At 50.0% G+C, this 22,483-nt stretch overlaps 1 protein-coding gene across 2 annotated transcripts in view; it reads left to right on the top strand.

The window, feature by feature from the left end:
• TBL1X (transducin beta like 1 X-linked) overlaps nucleotides 1-22,483 on the top strand; it is a 94,062-nt gene that overhangs the window by 46,673 nt on the left and 24,906 nt on the right. For both annotated transcript variants that reach the window (XM_070402683.1, XM_070402682.1), the window contains exons 3-4: nucleotides 15,840-15,918; nucleotides 19,452-19,558. In XM_070402683.1, the coding sequence (XP_070258784.1) occupies nucleotides 19,501-19,558 (58 nt within the window). In that variant the 5' untranslated portion in view covers nucleotides 15,840-15,918; nucleotides 19,452-19,500. The remainder of the gene's footprint in view (nucleotides 1-15,839; nucleotides 15,919-19,451; nucleotides 19,559-22,483) is intronic.

Below are 22,483 nucleotides of genomic sequence, written 5' to 3'. Positions count from 1 at the left end.
GTGGAAAAGCTCATCTTTCTGTGGGGGAAACACCTCTTCCTGTGGTGGATATGCACCTTCCTGTTGGGGAAATGCAACTTCCTGTAGGGAGACCCATCATCCTGTGGGAAAGCCAACTTCCTGGTGCAGAATTCTTCTTCCTCTGGGGGAAACTCAACTTCCTGTGGGGGAACCTTTCTTCCTGTGGGGGAAAAGCACCTTCCTCTGGGGGAAAGGCACCTTCCTGTGGGGGAATTGCACTTTCCTGAGGGATACCCTTCTTCCTGTGGGGGAAACGCAACTTCCTTGAGGGGAAATGCCCTTTCCTGTGGGGGATCCCTTCTTCCTGCGGGGGATACGCACCTTCCTGTAGGGAACCCACCTTCCTGTGCAGTAACACAACTTCCCATTGCGGAATCGCATTTTCCTGCGGGAGAAACGCACATTACTGTTGGGCAAAGGCACCTGCCTGGGGGGAATGCATCTTCCTGTGAGAGAACCCTTCTTCGTTTTGGGGAATTGGAACTTTCTGTGGAAAAACTCATCTTCCTGTGGGGGAAACACCACTTCCTGTGGTAGATATGCACCTTCCTGTGGGGGAAACGCAACTTCCTGTAGGGAAACGCATCTTCCTGTGGGACTGCCAACTTCCTGTGGGACAATCCTTCTTCCTCTGAGGGAAACTCAACTTCCTGTGGGGGAACCTTTCTTGCTGTGGGGGAAACACACCTTCCTCTGGGGGAACCCTACTTCCTGTGGGAAACGTTCTTCCTGGGGGCAAAATGCACCTTCCTGTAGGGAATCCTATGACTCTGTAGGGGAAAAGCAACTTCCTAAGAGGGATAATAATTTCCCGTGGGGGAAACGCAGTTTCCGGCAGGGATACCCAGCGTCCGGTAGGGGAATTGCACTTTCCTGCGGAGGAACCTTTCTTCCTGTTGGAGAAACGCACCTTCCTGAAGGTGAAACACAGGTTCCTCTGGGTGAAACGCACCTTCTTGTGGGGGAGCGCACCTTCCTGTGGGGAAATGCATCTTCCTGTGGGAGAACCCTTTTTCCTGTGGGGGAATCACAACTTCCTGTGGGCGATATGCACCTTCCTGTGGGGAAAGCTACCTTCCAGTGGGGGAAATGAAACATTCTGTAGGGAAACCCATCTTCCTGTGGGGAAACACATCTTCCTGTTCAGAAATGCATCTTCCATTGGGAGAATCCTTTTTCCTAGGGGGGAAACGCAACTTCCAATGTGGGAAATACACTTTCCTGTGGGGGAACCCTCCTTTTCTGTGGGGGAAATTCACCTTCCTCTGGGGGTACCCTACTTCCTGTGGGAGAGCCGTTCTTCCTATATTGAAAACGCACGTTCCGTTAGGGACATCGACCTTCATGTGGAGGAATGTATGTCAGTGTGGGGGTAACGCACCTTCCAGTGAGGAAATGCATCTTCCTGTGGGGGAAAGGCACCTTCCTGTGGGGGAACGCATCTTCCTGTGGGGTAATCCTTTTTCCTTCGGGGGAAACGCACCTTCCTGTAGGGAAACCCATCTTCCTGTGGTGGAGCCCCTTTTCATGTGGGGGAAACGGAACTTCCTGAGTGGAATATGCACTTTCCTGTGAGGGATACACAGGTCTCTGTAGGGAACCCACCTTCCTGTAGAGTAACACACATTCCTGTGGTGGAAACGCATGTTCCGGTGAGGAACAACTTCCTCTGGGGGAAAGGAACCTTCCTGTGGGGGAATTGCACTTTCCTGAGGGGTACCTTCTTCCTGTTGGGGAAACGCACCTTCCTGTAGGGGAACCCAACTTACTTGGGGAAACCCATCTCCCTGTGGTGTAATGCATCTTCCTGTGGGAGAATCCTTCTTCCTATGGGGGAAACGCAATGTCCTTGAGGAGGAATGCCCTTTCCTGTGGGGGAGACCTTATTCCTGTGGGGGTTACGCACCTTCCTGTAGAGAACCCACCTTCCTGTGCAGTAACACAGCTTCCTGTGGTGGAAACGTATGTTCCTGTGAGGAACGCAACTTCCTCTGGGGGGAAAGGCATCTTCCTGTGAGGGAATTGCACTTTCCTGAGGGGTACCCTTCTTCCTGTCGGGGAAAGACAACTTCCTCGGGGAAACCCATCTTCCTGTGGAGCAATGCATCTTCCTGTTGGAGAATCCTTCTTCCTATGGGGGAAATGCGACTTCCTTGAAGGGGAATGACCTTTCCTGTGGGGGACCCCTTCTTTCTGTGGTGGATACACACCTTCCTGTAGCGAACCCAACTTCCTGTGCAGTAACACAACTTCCCGTGTGGGAAACGCATTTTCCTGTGGGAGAAAGGCACGTTGCTGTCGGGAAAGGCACCTGCCTGTAGGGGAATGTATCTTCCTGTGGGAGAACCCTTCTTCTTGTTGGGGAATGGCAACTTACTGTGGAAAAGCTCATCTTCCTGTGGGGGAAACACCTCTTCCTGTGGTGGATATGCACCTTCCTGTTGGGGAAATGCAACTTCCTGTAGGGAGACCCATCATCCTGTGGGAAAGCCAACTTCCTGGTGCAGAATTCTTCTTCCTCTGGGGGAAACTCAACTTCCTGTGGGGGAACCTTTCTTCCTGTGGGGGAAAAGCACCTTCCTCTGGGGGAAAGGCACCTTCCTGTGGGGGAATTGCACTTTCCTGAGGGATACCCTTCTTCCTGTGGGGAAACGCAACTTCCTTGGGGGGAAATGCCCTTTCCTGTGGGGGATCCCTTCTTCCTGCAGGGGATACGCCCCTTCCTGTAGGGAACACACCTTCCTGTGCAGTAACACAACTTCCCGTGGGGGAATCGCATTTTCCTGGGGGAGAAATGCACAGTACTGTTGGGTAAAGGCACCTGCCTGGGGGGAATGCATCTTCCTGTGAGAGAACCTTTCTTCATGTTGGGGAATTGGAACTTCACCTTCCTGTGGGGGAAACGCAACTTCCTGTAGGGAAACCCTTCTTCCTGTGGGACTGCCAACTTCCTGTGGGAGAATCCTTCTTCCTCTGAGGGAACTCAACTTCCTGTGGGGGAACCTTTCTTGCTGTGGGGGAAACACACTTTCCTCTGGGGGAACCCTACTTCCTGTGGGGAAACGTTCTTCCTGGGGGCAAAATGCACCTTCCTGTAGGGAATCCTATGACTCTGTAGGGGAAAAGCAACTTCCTAAGAGGGAAAATAATTTCCTGTGGGGGAAACGCAGTTTCCGGCAGGGATACCCAGCGTCCGGTAGGGGAATTGCACTTTCCTGCGAGGAACCTTCTTCCTGTTGGAGAAACGCACCTTCCTGAAGGTGAAACACAGGTTCCTCTGGGTGAAACGCACCTTCTTGTGGGGGAGCGCACCTTCCTGTGGGGAAATGCATCTTCCTGTGGGAGAACCCTTTTTCCTGTGGGGGAATCACAACTTCCTGTGGGCGATATGCACCTTCCTGTGGGGAAAGCCACCTTTCTGTGAGGTTAACGAAACATTCTGTAGGGAAACCCATCTTCCTGTGCAGAAATGCATCTTCCTATGGGAGAATCCTTTTTGGTAGGGTGGAAACGCAACTTCCTATGGGGGAAATACACTTTCCTATGGGGGAACCCTCCTTCCTGTGGGGGATACGCACGTTCCTCTGGGGGAAGGGCACCTTCCTGTGGGGGAATTGCACTTTCCTGAGGGATTGCCTTCTTCCTGTGGGGGAAACACCACTTCCTTGAGGGGAAATGCCCTTTCCTGTCGGGCATCCCTTCTTCCTGTGCTGTAACACAACTTCCCGTGGGGGTATTGCATTTTCCTGCAGGAGAAACGCACATTACTGTTGGGGAAAGGCACCTGCCTGGGGGGAATGCATCTTCCTGTGAGAGAACCCTTTTTCGTGTTGGGAAATGGAACTTTCTGTGTAAAACTCATCTTCCTGTGTGGGAAACACCACTTCCTGAGGTGGATATGCACCTTCCTGTGGGGGAAACGCAACTTCCTGTAGGGAAACCCATCTTCCTGTGGGACTGCCAACTTCCTGTGGGAGAATCCTTCTTCCTCTGGGGAAAACTCAACTTCCTGTGGGGGAACCTTTCTTGCTGTGGGGGAAACACACTTTCCTCTGGGGAAACCCTACTTCCTGTGGGGAAACGTTCTTCCTGGGGGCAAAATGCACCTTCCTGTAGGGAATCCTATGACTCTGTAGGGGAAAAGCAACTTCCTAAGAGGGATAATAATTTCCTGTGGGGGAAACGCAGTTTCCGGCAGGGATACCCAGTGTCCGGTAGGGGAATTGCACTTTCCTGCGGAGGAACCTTTCTTCCTGTTGGAGAAACGCACCTTCCTGTAGGTGAAACACAGGTTCCTCTGGGTGAAACGCACCTTCTTGTGGGGGAACGCACCTTCCTGTGGGGAAATGCATCTTCCTGTGGGAGAACACTTTTTCCTGTGGGGCAATCACAACTTCCTGTGTGCGATATGCACCTTCCTGTGAGGAAAGCTACCTTCCAGTGGGGGAAACGCAACTTTCTGTAGGGAAACCCATCTTTCTGTGGGGAAACACATCTTCCTGTGCAGAAATGCATCTTCCTATTGGAGAATCCTTTTTCCTAGGGGGAAACGCAACTTCCTATGGGGAAATACACTTTCCTGTGGGGGAACCCTCCTTTTCTGTGGGGGAAATTCACCTTCCTCTGGGGGTACCCTACTTCCTGTGGGAGAGCCGTTCTTCCTATATTGAAAACGCACGTTCCGTTTTGGACATCGACCTTCCTGTGGAGGAATGTATGTTAGTGTGGGGGTAACGCACCTTCCAGTGAGGAAATGCATCTTCCTGTGGGGGAAAGGCACCTTCCTGTGGGGGAACGAATCTTCTTGTGGGATACTCCTTTTTCCTTTGGGCGAAACCCACCTTCCTGTAGGGAAACACATCTTCCTGTGGTGGAGCCCTTTTTCCTGTGGGGGAAACGGAACTTCCTGAGTGGAATATGCACTTTCCTGTGAGGGATACACAGGTCTCTGTAGGGAACCCACCTTCCTGTAGAGTAACACACATTCCTGTGGTGGAAACGCATGTTCCGGTGAGGAACACAACTTCCTCTGGGGGAAAGGAACCTTCCTGTGGGGGAATTGCACTTTCCTGAGGGGTACCCTTCTTCCTCTGGGGGAAACGCAGCTTCCTGTAGGGGAACCCAACTTACTTGGGGAAACCCATCTCCCTGTGGTGTAATGCATCTTCCTGTGGGAGAATCCTTCTTCCTATGGGGGAAACGCAATGTCTTTGAGGGGGAATGCCCTTTCCTGTGGGGGAGACCTTATTCCTGTGGGGGTTACAAACCTTCCTGTAGGGAACCCACCTTCCTGTGCAGTAACACAGCTTCCTGTGGTGGAAACGTATGTTCCTGTGAGGAACGCAGCTTCCTCTGGGGGGAAAGGCACCTTCCTGTGGGGGAATTGCACTTTCCTGAGGGGTACCCTTCTTCCTGTGGGGGAAAGACAACTTCCTCGGGGAAACCCATCTTCCTGTGGAGCAATGCATCTTCCTGTTGGAGAATCCTTCTTCCTATGGGGGAAATGCGACTTCCTTGAGGGGGAATGCCCTTTCCTGTGGGGGACCCCTTCTTTCTGTGGTGGATACACACCTTCCTGTAGCGAACCCAACTTCCTGTGCAGTAACACAACTTCCCGTTTGGGAAACGCATTTTCCTGTGGGAGAAAGGCACATTGCTGTCGGGAAAGGCACCTGCCTGTAGGGGAATGTATCTTCCTGTGGGAGAACCCTTCTTCCTGTTGGGGAATGGCAACTTACTGTGGAAAAGCTCATCTTCCTGTGGGGGAAACACCTCTTCCTGTGGTGGATATGCACCTTCCTGTTGGGGAAATGCAACTTCCTGTAGGGAGACCCATCATCCTGTGGGAAAGCCAACTTCCTGGTGCAGAATTCTTCTTCCTCTGGGGGAAACTCAACTTCCTGTGGGGGAACCTTTCTTCCTGTGGGGGAAAAGCACCTTCCTCTGGGGGAAAGGCACCTTCCTGTGGGGGAATTGCACTTTCCTGAGGGATACCCTTCTTCCTGTGGGGAAACGCAACTTCCTTGAGGGGAAATGCCCTTTCCTGTGGGGGATCCCTTCTTCCTGCAGGGGATACGCCCCTTCCTGTAGGGAACCCACCTTCCTGTGCAGTAACACAACTTCCCGTGTGGGAATCGCATTTTCCTGCAGGAGAAACGCACATTACTGTTGGGCAAAGGCACCTGCCAGGGGGGAATGCATCTTCCTGTGAGAGAACCCTTCTTCATGTTGGGGAATTGGAACTTTCTGTGTAAAAACTCATCTTCCTGTGGGGGAAACACCACTTCCTGTGGTAGACATGCACCTTCCTGTAGGGGAAATGCAACTTCCTGTAGGGAAACCCATCTTCCTGTGGGACTGCCAACTTCCTGTGGGAGAATCCTTCTTCCTCTGAGGGAAACTCAACTTCCTGTGGGGGAACCTTTCTTGCTGTGGGGGAAACACACCTTCCTCTGGGGCAACCCTACTTCCTGTGGGGAAACGTTCTTCCTGGGGGCAAAATGCACCTTCCTGTAGGGAATCCTATGACTCTGTAGGGGAAAAGCAACTTCCTAAGAGGGAAAATAATTTCCTGTGGGGTAAACGCAGTTTCCTGCAGGGATAACCAAAGTCCCGTAGGGGAAATGCACTTTCCCGCGGTGGAACCTTTCTTCCTGTTGGAGAAACGCACCTTCCTGTAGGTGAAACACAGGTTCCTCTGGGTGAAACGCACCTTCTTGTGGGGGAACGCACCTTCCTGTGGGGAAATGCATCTTCCTGTGGGAGAACACTTTTTCCTGGGGGGGAATCACAACTTCCTGTGGGGGAAATGCATTTTCCTGTTGGGAACCCTCCTTCCTGTGGGGGATACGCACCTTCCTGTGGGGGAACCTTCGTCCTGTGGGGAAAACGCACCTTTCTCTGCCGGAACTCTACTTCCTGTGGGGGAACCGTTCTTCATGGGGGGAGCTGGGGGGGGGGGGACGCACCTTCCTGTAGCGAAACCCATCTTTCTATATGGGAAACGCACCTTCCTATGAGGGAAGACATCTTCCTGTGGTGTTAAACACACCCTCCTGTGGGAAACGCACCTTCCTGTGGCGGAAATGCACCAGCCTTTGGGGGAAATGCACCTTTCTGTAGGGAAACCCATCATCCTGTTGAGGAATGCATATTTTGTGGGAGAATCCTTCTTCCTATGGGGGAAACACAACTTCCTGTGGGGGAAATGCATTTTTCTGTGGGGGAACTGTTTTTCCTGTGGGGGAAACGCACCTTCCTGTGGGGGTACCCTACTTCCTGTGGGGAAACCGTTCTTCCTGAGGGCAAAACACACCTTCCTGTAGGGAAACCCATGTCTGAGTAGGGGAAAGGCACCTTCCTGAGATGGAGCACATCTTCCTGTGGGGGAAACGCACCTTCCTGCGGGTATACCCACCTTCCTGTGGGGAAATGTACTTTCCTGCAAGGGAACCCTTCTTCCTGTTGGAGAAAGGCACCTTCCTATAGGTGAAACACATGTTACTGTGTGGGAATGCATGTTACTGTGAGGGAAACGCACCTTCTTGTGGGGGAACGCACCTTCCTGTGGGGAAATGCACCTTCCTGTGGAAGAACCCTGCTACTTGTGGGGGAACTCTTCTTCCTGTGGTAGAAATTATCTTCCAGTAGGGGAAATGCCTATTTCTGTGGAGAAACGCACCTTCCTGTGTAGGAATGCTTCTCCCTGTGGGGCAAATGCACCTTCCTATAAAGGAAAACATCTTGTAAAGGGCAGGGGAGGGAGCACATTCCTATGGATGAATGCATCTTCCTTTGTGGGAACCCTTCTTCCTATGGGAAACACATTTTCCTGTGGGGGAACCCTTCTTCCTGTGTTGGAAACACATCTTCATGTGGGGAAAACCATCTTCCTGTAGAGCAGACGTTCTCAACCTGTGGGTAGCGACCCCTTTAGTGGTCGAACGACGCTTTCACTGTGGTTGCCTAAGACTGTCCTGCATATCAGATATTTACATTATGATTCATAACTGTAGCAACATTACAGCTATGTTGTAGCAATGAAAATAATTTTATGGTTGGGTCACAACATGAAGAACTGTATTTAAAGGGCCTGAAGGTTGAGAACCACTGCTTAAGGGGACACACCTTGGGGGTTAAGGGGAAAGCACTTTCCTGGGTTTAAATGCATCTTCCTGTGGGAGAACCCTTCTTCCTATGGGGGAAACACATCTTTCTGTGGGGGATATACACCTTCCTGTCCTGGAAACGCACCTTCCTCTGCGAGAACCCTACTTCCTGTGGGGTAACCATTCCTCCTGTGGGGAAAACACACCTTCCTGTATGGAAACCCATCTTCCTGTATGGTAAATGCATCTTCCTGTGAGGGAACACATCTTCCTGTGGGGGAAACGCACCTTCCTGTGGGGAAAACGCACCTTCCTGTGGGGAAACCCATCTTCCTGTGGGGAAATGCATCTTCCTGTGGGAGAATCCTTCTTCCTATGAGGGAAATGCAGCTTCCTGAGGGGGAAATGCACTTTCCTGTGGGGGAACCCTTCTTCCTGTGGAGGATACACACCTTCCTGTAGGGAAACCTACCTTCCTGTGCAGTAACTCACCTTCCTGTGGGGGAAACGCATGTTCCCGTGGGAGAACGCATGTTTCTGTGGGAGAAATGCACCTTCCTGTGGGGAAATGCAACTTTGTGTAGGAGAACCCTTGAACTTATGAAGGTACTCTTCCTCTTGTGGGGGAAATCATCTTCCTGTAGGGGAAATGCCCATTTCTGTGGGGAAATGCACCTTCCTGTGTAGGAATCCTTCTTCCTATGGGGGAAACGTACCTTCCTATAAGGGAAAACATCTTGGGAAGGAATGAGGAGCATATTTCTGTGGGTGAATGCATCTTCCTTTGTGAGAACCCTTCTTCCTATGGGAGAAACGCACCTTCTTGTGGGGACCAGGCACCATTGTTTGCGGGAACACATCTTCCTGTGCTGGAAATGCACCTTCCTAAGTGGGAATCCGAGAGAGAGAGAGAGAGAGAGAGAGAGAGAGCGAGCCATCAATTGGCTGCCTCCCACACGCTCCCTGACTAAGGATTGAGTCTGAAACCTAAGTACGTGCCCTGACCGGGAATTGAACCATGACCTTCTGGTTCATAGGTTGACGGCCAACCATTGGGCCACTGCGGCTGGGACCCTCCTACCTTTTTCTAAAGTAAACAGCTTCCACTGATATTATGCTTCAGTGTCAGTTTCCTTTTTTCTGACTTGGTGGCGTTCCTCTGAGGTGGGTAGCAGTGACTCAGGCTGGAGGGGGCGCATCTGCATACCTGCTATTTGTCCTGGCTTCTCGGGTTTCTGCTGATGACCACAAGGCCAGGCCTGAACATCATGTAACAGCATAATGCGTTCATTTTTTGAATGACTCTTCTGATTAACTTTGTTTTCACGAGAACATCTGTCCCGTTTCCCAACCACAGAGATGAATGTGAATTTAATGAATCAAAATGTGTCATTCTGCTACCACATAGCTGCCTTCTCCGAGGTCAGGAGCTGGCCTGGGTGTCTAGTTCTGACTCCCATTCAGAGGTTCCAGAAGCGGCCACGATTCTGAAGTTCTTTTTTTTTTAAATCCTCACCCGAGGATATTTTTCCATTGATTTTAGAGAGAGTAGAAGAGACAGGGAAAGACAGAAACATCGATGTGAGAGAAACACATTGATTGGGTGCCTTCTGCATGCGCCCTGACCAGGGCCCAGGCTGGGGAGGAGCTGCAACTGAGGTACATGCCCTTGACCGGAACTGAACACAAACTGGCTAGGGTGGATTCTGAGATTGTGTTTGGGGAAGACCTGTGCCATGCTGAGAAAGGACCTCACAGTATCTCCCATGAATGAGAAGACAGCTGGAAACATCCTGTGTCCCACAGATATAGGTCAGAACTGACTTAGGGAGAAAGCGAGTATTTCTCCTTGACTTGCTCACTGCAGGATGTATTGGCCGATGCTCATTTGAACTGTGTTTTTTTTTGTTTTTTTGGGGGGGGAGGGGCTTATTATTACTAGAGGCCCGGTGCACGAATTCGTGCACCAGTGGGGTCCCTCAGCCTGGCCTGTGGGATCGGGCTGAAACTGGCTCTCCAACATCACCTGAGGGGTCCTGGATTGCGAGAGGGTGCAAGCCAAGCTGAGGAACCCCACTGGTGCATGATCAGGGCCGGGGAGGGATGCGGGAGGTTGGCCAGCCGGGAAGGGACTGCGGGAGGGCTCCAGGGCGTGTCCAGCCCATCTCACTCAGTCCCCATCGACTGGACCCCAGCAGCAAGCTAACCTACTGGTTGGAGTGTCTGCCCCCTGGTGGTCAGTGCACATCATAGCGAGCGGTTGAGCAGCCTTAGCATATCATTAGCATATTACGCTTTGATTGGTTGAATGGAGGACTGTACGACTGGACACTTAGCATATTAAGCTTTAATTATATAGGATTTTTTAAGTCTTTATTGTTGAAAGTATTACATATGCCCTCTTTTTTTCCCCCATTGGTCCCCTCCAACCCCTCCTAGGCCCTCACTACCCCACTGTCTGCATACATAGGTTATGCATATATGCATACAAGGTCTTTGGTTGATCTCTTCTCACCCACCCACCCTCCCCTGTTTGAACTGTTACAACCAGTTTAGTCTTGCTGAGTTTTCCTTTAACCAATAGCAGGGTCTTTGGAAAAGGTGCATTTTATGGAAGGTTTGTTTTCTTATTATGGTAAAATATACAGAAAGTGAAATGTACCATTCTTAACCATCTTTAAGCAGAGAGTTCTGTGTCATTCAGCATATTCACCATTTATCTTCCCAAATGAAAACTCTGTCCCCAGGAAATAATAACTCTCTTTCTTGTCTCCCTTTTTCCAGCCGCTGGCACCCACCATGCTACTTTCTGCCTCTGAATTTAAGGATTCTGGGTACTTCCCATAACTGGGATCATACATGATTGGTCCTTTGGTGTCTGGGTTATATATTTTTTTCCTCAATATATCTTTATTGATTTCAGAGAGGAAGAGAGAGGGAGAGAGATATGGAAACATCAATGATGAGAGCGAACCATCCTGTGCAGCCCACACAAGGGATCGAGCCCACAACCCAGACATGTGCCCTTGACCGGAATCGAACCCTGACCTCCTGGTTCATAGGTCGATGTTTAAGTGCTGAGCCACTTCAGCCGGGCTGAAGGCTCATTTTTGAGTAATCTCTGTGAGATGTAATAGAAATAGAATCTGACCCTCACTCCAAGTTCTGTGACACAAGAGTTAGCAGACTGTGGCCCGCAGGCCAAAACCAGCCCAATGCCTACTTTTATAAATCTACAAGCTAAGGATGGTGTGTGTGTATGTGGTTATGTTCTTTTCATTTATAAGTGGTTAAAAACAAGGAAAAGAAAAATCATGTCAGGATACTAGAGAATTCTGTGAAACGTTATGGAATGTTTCTTTGGAACGCAGATGCGCCCATTGATTTACGTATTGTTCACGACCGTTTCTCTCTGCAGAGGTAGAATGGAGCGGTTGTAACAGGGACTTACGTGCCCACAGAGCCGCAGGCATTTACTCTCTGAGCCTTTGAGAACAAGGTTGCCGACCTCTCCAACCTCATGCAACCTGGCACGCATATATGCATAACAAGTCAGACAAGTATGTTCACATCTGTTCACCTCTCTGCCCATGTCCATGATCTTGTTCAGCAGTCTCAGTGGGTACATTCAACAAAACGTACCGCACACACATTTTTTTTAAATCAGCACAGAAGTCTTTTTTATTTTTTCCCACTTATCATGTCATGAATTCATAGGGAATGGGTTCCAGCAGCTCAGGCTCCTTTCCATTGGTTCTCACAAAGCGTGCTTCTCTGGGTGGAGCAGACTGACGCTTCAGGTGAACCCAGGTACCTTTCTCTCTGGCTTCCTTCTTTTTCTGATCATTTTCCTTCGCACGTTTCAGGAAGCTGTCTCGGCCCTTAGGGAGGTTAATATGCTCAATACGTACATTCATTCTCTTGGCAAGAATCTTACCCTTAACTTGCTTGTTCACAGCAATGCCCACTGCATGCTGGGTGACACTGTAGACTCTTCCAGTTGATGTCCACAGTATCACCTTTCTTGTAGATTCGCATGCATGTGGCCAGAGGAACCACTCCATGTTTTCTAAAAGGCCTGGAGAACATACAGCGGGTGCCGCTCCTCTTTCCGTTTGTTAGTCATTTTGGCGAATTACTGGAAGATGGCGGTTCCGGCCGAAAAAAAGCCCGCGCACACATTTTTATTTTAATTTTTTTGTTAATCCTCACCTGAGGATATGTTTGCACTGACTTTATTTTTATTTCATACTTTTATTGATTTCAGAGAGGAAGGAAGGAGGAGAGAAAGAGAGAGAGAGAAGCATCAGTGATGAGAGAGAATCATTGATGGGCTGCCTCCTACACGTTTCCTACTGGGGATTGAGCCTGCAACCCGGGCATATGCCCCTGACCGGAATTGAACACGGGACCCTTCAGTCCACAGGCCTATGCTCTATCCACTGAGCCAAACCGGCTGGGGCTGCATTGATTTTTAGAGAGAGTGGAAGGGAGGGGGAGAGACACACAGAGAGAAACATCGATGTGGAAGAAACACATTGATTGGTTGCCTCCCGCACGCGCCCTGACCAACTGGGGCTGGGGATCAAGCCTGCAACTGAGGTACATGTCCTTGACAGGAATCGAACCTGCGAGCCTTTAGTCCAACGGCTGATGCTCCATCTGGCTAGGGTCAGGCACACATTCTTGGGAGATGTGATGAGATAGGAGGACACAGTCAGTGCACTGGGACCCTCACCTCTCAGCACCCGCTTCCTCGATCCGCCGTAATCAAGGAAATGAGAAAGGGGGTGAGGGCCCAATTCTAATTCCCTTTGGAGACAGGCTCAGCTGGAACTGCCCTACCTGTTGGCACTCCCACGGTGTTAAAAGGAGCGTTTATTTTTATGTCGTTGGCACACTTGCGTTCCCTTCAGTGAAGTTCTGTTGTCTTTAGATTTCAAGCTCCCAGTGTCTACAAAAGTGCTCATTGGGCCTATGTGATACTTTCAACAATAAAGATTTTAAAAATAAATAAATATATAAATTGGACAAGATAGACTATCATCTTAGTTAAAATACCAAAAAAAAAAAAAAAAAAAGTCAATGGAGAAAAATATTCTCAGGTGAGGATTAACAAACAAAAGAATATATTGTGTTTGTTAAAGTGATTTGCATTTCACACAAATATTTAGCAATACGTAAACTTTTGGCCAGCGCTGTTTATCCATAGTGATTCCATTTGTGTGCTAATGATGGGGAAGTCAGTAATGACAGATTGGAAGGTCGGCTTTCTCATTTTAATTTATTATTTCTAGCCATGAACTAATTAATTTTGCCGTGTTGTATAACCAGGCGAATGTTATTAACCCAAGTCCCATTTCCCACTGTTTTTGGCATTTATAGAACATAGATGATGTTAATTACACTTAATGAGTTGAACAACATATATGAAAGATAATCCTCAATTCCAAGACTCTAATGTGTGAGTTGCCATCTGTTTTTGGACCAGAGAAGAATAATTTGATTCTAAAGCTTTTTTTTGTGTGTATGTGAACAGCTTGGAATAAGAGCTGTTTATATATTAATCCCTTACTGAATTACTATGGGTTATAATGCCTTCCTTTTCAAGCAGTTTGGGGTTTATTGTGTGACATCTGCTCATATTTGGACACTTTAGGGTAGTTAGCAATTTCACCATAAGGCTGTCCACCCCCCCCCCCCCCCCCCCCGTCATGTACAGTCCAGTCCTGAACACAGTCATGTGCTTTCTGCTGCAGGTTTCTGTAAGGAGTATTGTCCCGTTCCGTCTCTGCTACAGAATTTTTCTCATAATGAACCGTGTTTTAGTTTTATAAGCAAAATCCGTGTTCCCTTGTGCCTGCTTCTCTCTGGTGCCCTTTGATTCCTAGTCTTAAAGTTGTTGACAAATGTTTAAATATCATTGGTGTTTTTTTTCAGTGGTAGCTTTTTTTAAAAAATCACCCTGGTTGTTTCTTTTATCTTATACTAGAGGCCCGGTGCACAAATTCGTGCACGGGTGGGGTCTGGCCAGCCTGCCCCGATTGGGGCCGATGGGGGCTGGCTGGCCAGGGGGAGGGGCCCGGGAGGTTGGCCATCCAGCCCCACCCACATTGGGCCAGTTGGCCTGCCTCAGTGAGCGTCATAGCAACCGGTTGTTCCCGTTCTGGTCATTCTGGTTGTTCTGGTCACTTGGCTTTTATATATATAGATGTCCCTTTTTTTTTTCTTTTTTAGAGGATGTTTATTAGGATTTTTAAAAGTTGATTTTTTAGAGAGGGAGAGAGAGAAACATCCATGAGAAACGATCATTGATCATCTGCCTCCTTCACGCCCCCTACAGGGGATCGAGCCACCACCTGGGCATGTGCCCTGACTGGAATCGAACCTGGGACCCTTCAGTCCACAGGCTGACATTCTATCCACTGAGCCAAACCGGCAAGGGGACAACCAAAGACGTTTTAGAAGGAAGAAGGGAAAGAGCGCTGAAGACACGCTGGTTCACTGTTCAGTGTGCATATTGATTGAAAAGTGAAAGCACGTGTGATAGGAAGGGTTATCATTATGAGACATAAGCCTGGCTTCTTCAGAAATCAGTGCGAACGAACGGAAGCCCTGGGGAATGGAAGTGTGTGGCACAGGAATGGGAAGTTGAGGAGTGCTAGTGCCTTTTGTTTGCTGTGTTTTTAGGGAAGCCTTAGGGGGGGGAGCAAAGATTCAAATGTGGCCCTAACCGGTGTGGCTCAGTGGTGGAGCATCGACCTATGAACCAGGAGGTCAGGGTTCGATTCCAGGTCAGGGCACATGCCCGGGTTGCGGGCTTGCTCCCCGGTAGGGGGCATGCAGGAGGCAGCCGATCCATGATTCTCTCTCATCATTGATGTTTTTATCTGTCTTTCCCTCTCCTTTCCTCTCTGTGAAATCAATAAAAACATTTTTTTAAAAAAAGATTCGGTTTCTGTGTTTTTCCAAGCATGTAGTGTGTGTCAGGTGGGCATGTACACACAGGCGTGCCTGTCAGCACTGTTATTATCACCGCCTGAGCCGTGTCTAAAGTTTCTCGAAAGCGTGCTTTCTCCCTTGGAGGGTGTGTATGGTTCACATTACCGGTGGCATGTGGCTCAGTGCTCAGAGGTATTTCAGAGCAGCATTCATTTATCATGAAATGATAGCCTTGCCTGAGCTAAAATTAATTTGACCTACTTTGAGAATTTTAGCACTCACACTTTCTACAAGTAGCGTGATAATTTGACAGGCCATTTGAAATATATGTTTTTATTGGTTCCAGAGAGAGGAAGGGAGAGGGAGAGGGAGAAAGAGAAACATCAATGATGAGAGAGAATCATGGATCGGCTGCCTCCTGCACGCCCCACACTGGGGATCGAGCCCGCAACCCGGGCATGTGCCCTGACTGGGAATCGAACCGTGACCTCCTGGTTCATAGGTCAACGCTCAAGCACTGAGCCACACTACCCGGGCTGACTGGCCATTTTCACATCTCCTTTTTCACTTGGCTAATACAACTACCTAGTCTGTGCTCACGTTGAACACGGAGATGATGGAACAGTAGACTGGGTTACTTTTGGGTTGGGATGAAAAAGAAAACCACCAACATCAATTTGAAGGAGAAAACAGGGGGATGGGGAGGCGGATACGTCCCACAGATTTGTAAGGTGTTTTGTTTTTACAAATCTCTCCATGTCTCCCCAGGCAGACGCGTTGCGGTTTCTATGCTCGGATGCTGGGGGGCCCACCAGTGCGAAGGGGCGCACATGAAGTCACCGTGAAGGTAAGCGCTCTGCCTGCCTCTGGATCTGTCTTTTCACCTGAAATCTGCTTGAGAATTGGAACTGCGTTTTGCCGAAACGGAATGCCTTCTGTTTACAGTGATGGGGGGGACGGGGGTGGGCGGCGGAGGGCGGAGAAAGATGCAGGTCTTTCTCCTCGCTGAACTTGAAGGTAGTGTAGATAGAACATGATTAAGTCATCAGGGCTGGATCGCCATTCTATGTGCTGAACTGGAGTTTTACTGCCTTGCAAGAATTTCGGATACTGGATGGGCTCTTACCAACTTTTCTGACTCTTCCCGGGATAGGCGGCAGCTTCTAAAATCAATCTCTCAACACTGAATTAAAATTAAGCTGAGCCCGGCTGGTGTAGCTCAGTGGATTGAACATCGACCCATGGACCAGGAGGTCACCGTTCGATCAGGGCACGTGCCTGGGTTCTGGGCTCGATCCCCAGTAGAGGGTGTGCAGGAGGCAACTGATCGATGTTGCTGTCTTTCTCTCCTGGGCAGGCAGGAGGACGTGTGAATAGGGTGTGAGTACGGTTTGGGTGGACCCAGCGGCCACCTGGGAGACGCCCGGTGGTGTGGGATGTAACTCCAGGACTGGCCGTGTCTTCTGTCTGGTCCGCATCCTCCATGGATGTGGGCCTGGTTTTCGGGTGAAGCCATGAATGAACCCAGAAGGGGCAGCTGGCACAGGAAGGCCCCTCTCTGCCTGGTGCACCCCAGGGCTGTCTTTCGTTCCTTGGAGAGCGGCGATGTTTTCTACCACTAGACCCTGTCTACCGTCCCTGCGCCTCATTTCCTGCTTGGGAGAGCTGCCTCGCGCCCATGCTGCTTATTTCCAAAGACGGTGCCAGGTTTTAATTAGATTTTAATGAATGGGAAAGCGGTCCAAGTTCACAGGAGAAAACCTGCAAAATATGGAAGAGCACATACTCACATATGCAGATATAACCCACTCCAAACAGAGGCTTGTTTTGCGGAGTATCGTGTGTGTGTGTGTGTGTGTGTGTGTGTGTGTGTGTGTTTGTGTGTGTGTGTGTGTGTACACAAAACGAAATTTAGCATCATGCACGTTCCATCTTGTAAGCCAATATTTTAAATATATCTACATATATTTTTATTTTAGAGAGGAAGGGAGAGGGAGAGAGAGAGAAACATCAATGAAGAGAGAGAATCATGGATCGGCTGCCTCCTACACGCCCCCTGCTGGGGATTGAGCCCACAACCCAGGCATGTGCCCTTGACCGGAATAGAACCTGGGACCCTTCAGTCTGCAGGCCGATGCTCTACCCACTGAGCCAAACTGGCTAGGGCTATCTTCAGTTTCTTGATGGGCTTTAAACCCAAATTATTATTTATGTTGGAATACTTGTTTAGAGGGGCAACCCCAGCGAAGCCATCCGCTGGCATGAACGTTTAAATTCCTTTCTAAGCAACGCGATGGGGACGTGGTAGCTGTGGGTCACCATGGAAGGGGCTGTTCCTCTTTGCTCCATCCCAGCTGCGGAGTCCTCCCGTCAACCTAATGGGCGGTGTCTCCAGTCAAAACTGGGTCAGGCAAGAAAACAAACACCACCCGCTGATTGGACCTGTGGTTTCCAGTTTGTTTTACTTTTCACTTCCGTTCAAGGCCACGGGGGACCTGCCGCTGCTGCAAAAGCTCTCTTTTGCTTCAGAAAGAAAAGAGGCTGCACAGCATCCCCTGGCGCTGCAAACAGACGGTGTTCCGGAGCCCAGCCAGGGGTTGGCCAAGAGTGGTGCCCTAGGTGTCCCCAGGAGAAAATGCTTACCCACACATGGCCTCTGGGGGCGTGCCTTCCTTTTTTTCTTCTTCTTTTTAAAAAAATATTTTTATTGATTTTAGAGAAAGAGGAAGGGAGAGGGCGAGATAGAAACATTGAGAGAGAAACATTGATCGGCTGCCTCCTGCATGCCCCCTACTGGGGATCGAGCCCACAACCCGGGCCTGTGCCCCGACCGGGAATCCAACCATGACCTCTCGGTGCATGGGATGATGCTCAGTCATTGAGCCACGCCGGCCGGGCAGTAGTGCTTTTTTTTGATGGGCTTTGTAAGTGCCACTTGGGTGGTCCGATCACTGATGACCATGCTGAGGCCGCCAGCTCTGGTGAATTTTAAGGGGCGGGGGTGGCGGTGTCCGCTGATCCCCTAGGATGCCCTTGCAGGTTGCTCTTTAGCGATGGTGCACAGTTGGCTGAATAAAGTCCTAACCGGCTCTTCTGGGACCTGCTGTGCGGGGGGCCTGCACTGGGAATATGAAGCATTGAGCCCGCCCTCCTGCTCCCCGACAGAGGGCTGTTACTGTCCTTCATTTGGAGATGACAGATCTGAGTTACAGAGCTTGCCCTGCGATCTAGGGCTAGAAGGAGGTGGAGACGTGGTGAGAGGTCCGCCTGCCGGCTCTGACCCTGGGTCCCCCATCTTCTGCCCCAGCTCTGCAGCCAGCACGGGCATATCGAGCGCCACGTCATGTGTCCACTGAGACCGTTCTTACAGAGAAGACGCAGGCCACCTTCCCCACACACACAATAGACGGTGCCTGCGTGCCCTTCAAGCCTTGGCGCAGACGGCGGAGGTGCCTGGGTCCATGGGAGTGTCTGGCCCATTGTTGGAGATCAGAAGCACTCTTTCACTGTAGCACTGTGTGTGTGTGTGTGTGTGTGTGTGTGTGTATGGCATGTCCCCATGGCTGGCTCGGCCCGTCAAAGGTGTGGTTTGTACCTGACCCTATCCCAGCCTTATAAAATACAGCAATGATTCTTGTTATTGGATATGTTTCACTGGGATGTATGCTTTTTTAAAATTTATTATTTGTTTTTTCTTAATCCTTACTGAGGATATTTTTTCCATTGATTTTTAGAGGGAAGGGGGAAGAGAGAGAGAAAGAGAGACAGAGAGAGAGAGAAACACCAATGTGAGAGACACATCGATTGGTTGCCTCCTGCATTCACTCCGACCAGGGCCGGGGATCAAACCTGCCACCTGGTACGTGCTCTTGACCAGGAATCGAACCCACGACCATTGGGTGCACCGACCAATGCTCTGCCATTGAGTAGCACCAGCCAGGGGGGGAAATATGCTTTTTATATAAATAATTATGAAATTTGTATGTAACGCATGATCACACAATATAACACGAACCAGACATAAGTTAGCTTCGTAGATATAATGTCACGGGAGTTGTTTTCTTCCACTCATCTCAAAAAGTGCAGAACAAAGCCTGGCGTGGCTCGGTGGTTGAGTGTCTACCTATGAACCAGGAAGTCACGGATCGACTCTCTCCTGGTCCGGGCACATGCCCGGGGTTGTGGGCTCGATCCCCAGTAGGGGGCATACAGGAGGCAGCCGATCCATGATTCTCCCTCATCATTGATGTTTCTCTCTCTCTCCCCCTCTCCCTTCATCTCTAAAAACAATAAAAATAAATTTTTTAAAGTGCAGAAGAAAACAAAAAGAAATACAGACGTGTTTGAAAACTCCATTTTCTCCTCTCACCTGTCTCACAGAGGGTGGCTCTTGCTTCCACAAACCTCGTCACTGCGAGGTGAGGCTAAGATGAGCATAACCAGCGACGAGGTGAACTTCCTGGTGTATCGCTACCTCCAGGAGTCAGGTAAGGTCACCCCCCTTCTGTGGGGGAAATCCACTTTCCTGTGGGGGAACACATATTCCCATGGGGTTAGCACACCTTCCTGTGAGGGAACACATCTTCCGTGGAGGAAACACATCTTCCTATGGAGGAAATGCACCTTCCTGGGGGAACGCATTTTACTGTGAGGAAATGCACCTACCTGTGGGGAAAATGCACCTTCCTGTACGGGAACCCTTTTTCTTTTTTAAAATATATTTTATTGATTTTTTACAGGGAGGAAGGGAGAGAGATAGAGAGTCAGAAACATCGATGAGAGAGAAACATCGATCAGCTGCCTCCTGCACAGCCCCCACTGGGGATGTGCCCGCAACCAAGGTACGTGCTCTTGACCGGAATCGAACCTGGGACCCTTCAGTCTGTAGGCCGATGCTTTATCCACCGAGCCAAACCGGCTAGGGCAGGGAACCCTTTTTCTTGAGGGGGAAATACACTTTCCTGTGGGCAAGCACATCTTCCTGCAGGGAATCACACCTTCCTGTGTGGGAACCTGTTTTCCTATGGGGGAACCTAATCTTGCTGTGGGTTGACCACACCTTCCTGTGAGGGAACACATCTGCCTGTAGGGTAACACAACTTCCTGTGGGGGAAATGCACCTTCCTGTAGTGGAAATGCACCATTCTGTGAGGGAACATGTCTTCCTGTGGGGGAAATGCACCTTCCTTTGGAGGAAATGCAATTTCCTGTGGGGGAACCCTTCTTCTTGGGGGGGTAGAAATGCACCTTCCTTTGGGGAAAACACACCTTCCTGTGGGGAAATGCTTCTTCCTTCGGGGAAACACACCTTCCTATGGAGGAATCCCAGTTTCCTGTGGGGTGAACCCTTATTCCTTGGCGGAAATGCACCCTATTGTGTGGGAAAGGCACCTTCCTGTGGGGGAACTCTTCATCCTGTGGGGGAAATGCCCCTTCCTGTGGGGGAAGTGCACCTTCCTATGAGGGAACACATCTTCCTGTGGGGTAAACAAACCTTCTGGTGAGAGAATGCATCTTACTGTGGGCAAATGCACCTACCTGTGGGAAACACACCTTCCTGAACGGGAACCCCTCTTCCTGTAGGGGAAATAGACCTTCCTGTTGGGGAACATATCTTCCTGTGTTGGAACCTAATCTTCCTGTGGGGGAACACACCTTCCTGTGGGGGAAATGCACCTTCCTGTGAACGCACACATCTTCCTTCAGGGGAATCGCACCTTCCTGTGTGGGAACCTATTTTCCTATGGAAGAACCTAATTTTCCTGTGGGGCAAACATACCTTCCTGTGGGAGGATCACACCTTCCTGTGAGGAACACAGCTTCCTGTGGGAGAACACATCTTCCTGTGGGGGAACACTTCTTCCTTTGGGGGAAATGCACCTTCCTGTGTGGGAACCTATCTTCCTGTGAGGGAACACATCTTCCTGTGGGGGAACACATCTTCCTGTGGGGGAAACGCACCTTCCTTTGGTGGAAACCCACCTTCCTTTGGTGGAAACCCACCTTCCCATAGGGGATCTCACGTTCCTATGGGGGAACCCTTCTTCCTGTGGGAGAAATCTACCTTCCTGTGGGGAAAACACACCTTCCTGTGGGGAAACGCAATTTCCTGTGGGGTGAACCCTTCTTCCTGTGGGGGATATGCACCTTTCTGTGGAGGAAATGCATCTTCCTGGGGGGGAATACACCTTCCTGTGGGGGGACCTAATCATCCTGTGGGGAGAACACACATACCTGTGGGAGGAACGCACCTCTCTATGAGGGAACAAATCTCACTGTGGGGAAATTCACCTTCCTGTGAGGGAATGCATCTTCCTGTGAGGGAACACATGTACCTTTTGGGGAAACGCATCTTCCTGTGGAGAGTACATCTTCCTGTGGGGGTTAACTCACCTTCCTGTGGTGGAACACATCTTCATATAGGTGAATACATCTTTCTACTGGAAAAACATTCTCCCATTGGGGGAAACACACCTTCCTGTGGGGGAACGCATCTTTATTTAGGGGAAACGCACCTTCCTCTGTGGGAACCTCACTTCTTATGGGAAAACCTAATCTTCCTGTGGGGGAACACATCTTCCTGCTGGGGAACACATGTTCCTGTGGGGGGAAAGGCACCTTCCTGTGGGGAACACATCTTCCTATGGGGAAATGCAGCATCCTGTGGAGGAAACGAACCTTCCTGTATGGGAACCCTTCTTCCTGAGGGGGAAGTACACCTTCCTTTGGGGGAAAAAACCTTCCTGTGAGGGAACACATCTTCCTGTGGGGGAAACGCACCTTTCTGTGGGGGAATCACATCTTTATGTGGAGGAAATTCACCTTCCTGTTGGGGGAAATGCACATTGCTTTGTTGGAACGCACCTTCCTGTCTAGGAAGTCTTCATCTTCGGAGGGAAACGCACCTTCCTGTCGGGGAAGTCGTCATCTTCTGAGGGAAACACACCTTCCTGCGGGGGAAACGCATTTTCCTGTGGGTAGCGCATCTTCCTTTGGGGGGATGAGGAGGGAAATGCACCTTCCTTTGGGGGAAGTCACCTTCCTGTGGGGGAAACGCATATTCCTATGGGAGAAAGGCATCTTCCTGTGGGGGAACACATCTTCCTATGAGGAAATGCACCTTCCTGTGAGTTAATGCACCTTCCCGTGGGGGAAAGGCCCCTTCCTGTACAGGAACCCTTCTTCCTGTGGGCGAACACATCTTCCTGTGGGGGAATACTTCTTCCTTTGGGGAAAATGCACCTTCCTGTGTGGGAACCTATCTTCCTATGGGGGAACCTAATCTTCCTGTGGGGGGAACACACCTTCCTCTCGGGGAAACCCACCTTCCTGTGAGGAAACACATCTTTCTGTGGGGGAACCGCATTTTTCTGTGGCAGAACACATCTTCTATGAGGAAACGCACCTTCCTG

Source organism: Myotis yumanensis, unplaced genomic scaffold (assembly GCF_028538775.1).
Source record: "Myotis yumanensis isolate MYYU_CA2020_CCGP unplaced genomic scaffold, mMyoYum1.0.hap1 SCAF_24, whole genome shotgun sequence".
Lineage (NCBI taxonomy): Eukaryota > Metazoa > Chordata > Mammalia > Chiroptera > Vespertilionidae > Myotis > Myotis yumanensis.
Note: the sequence above shows the minus strand (reverse complement) of the source record. Positions and strands in the feature narration are given on the sequence as shown.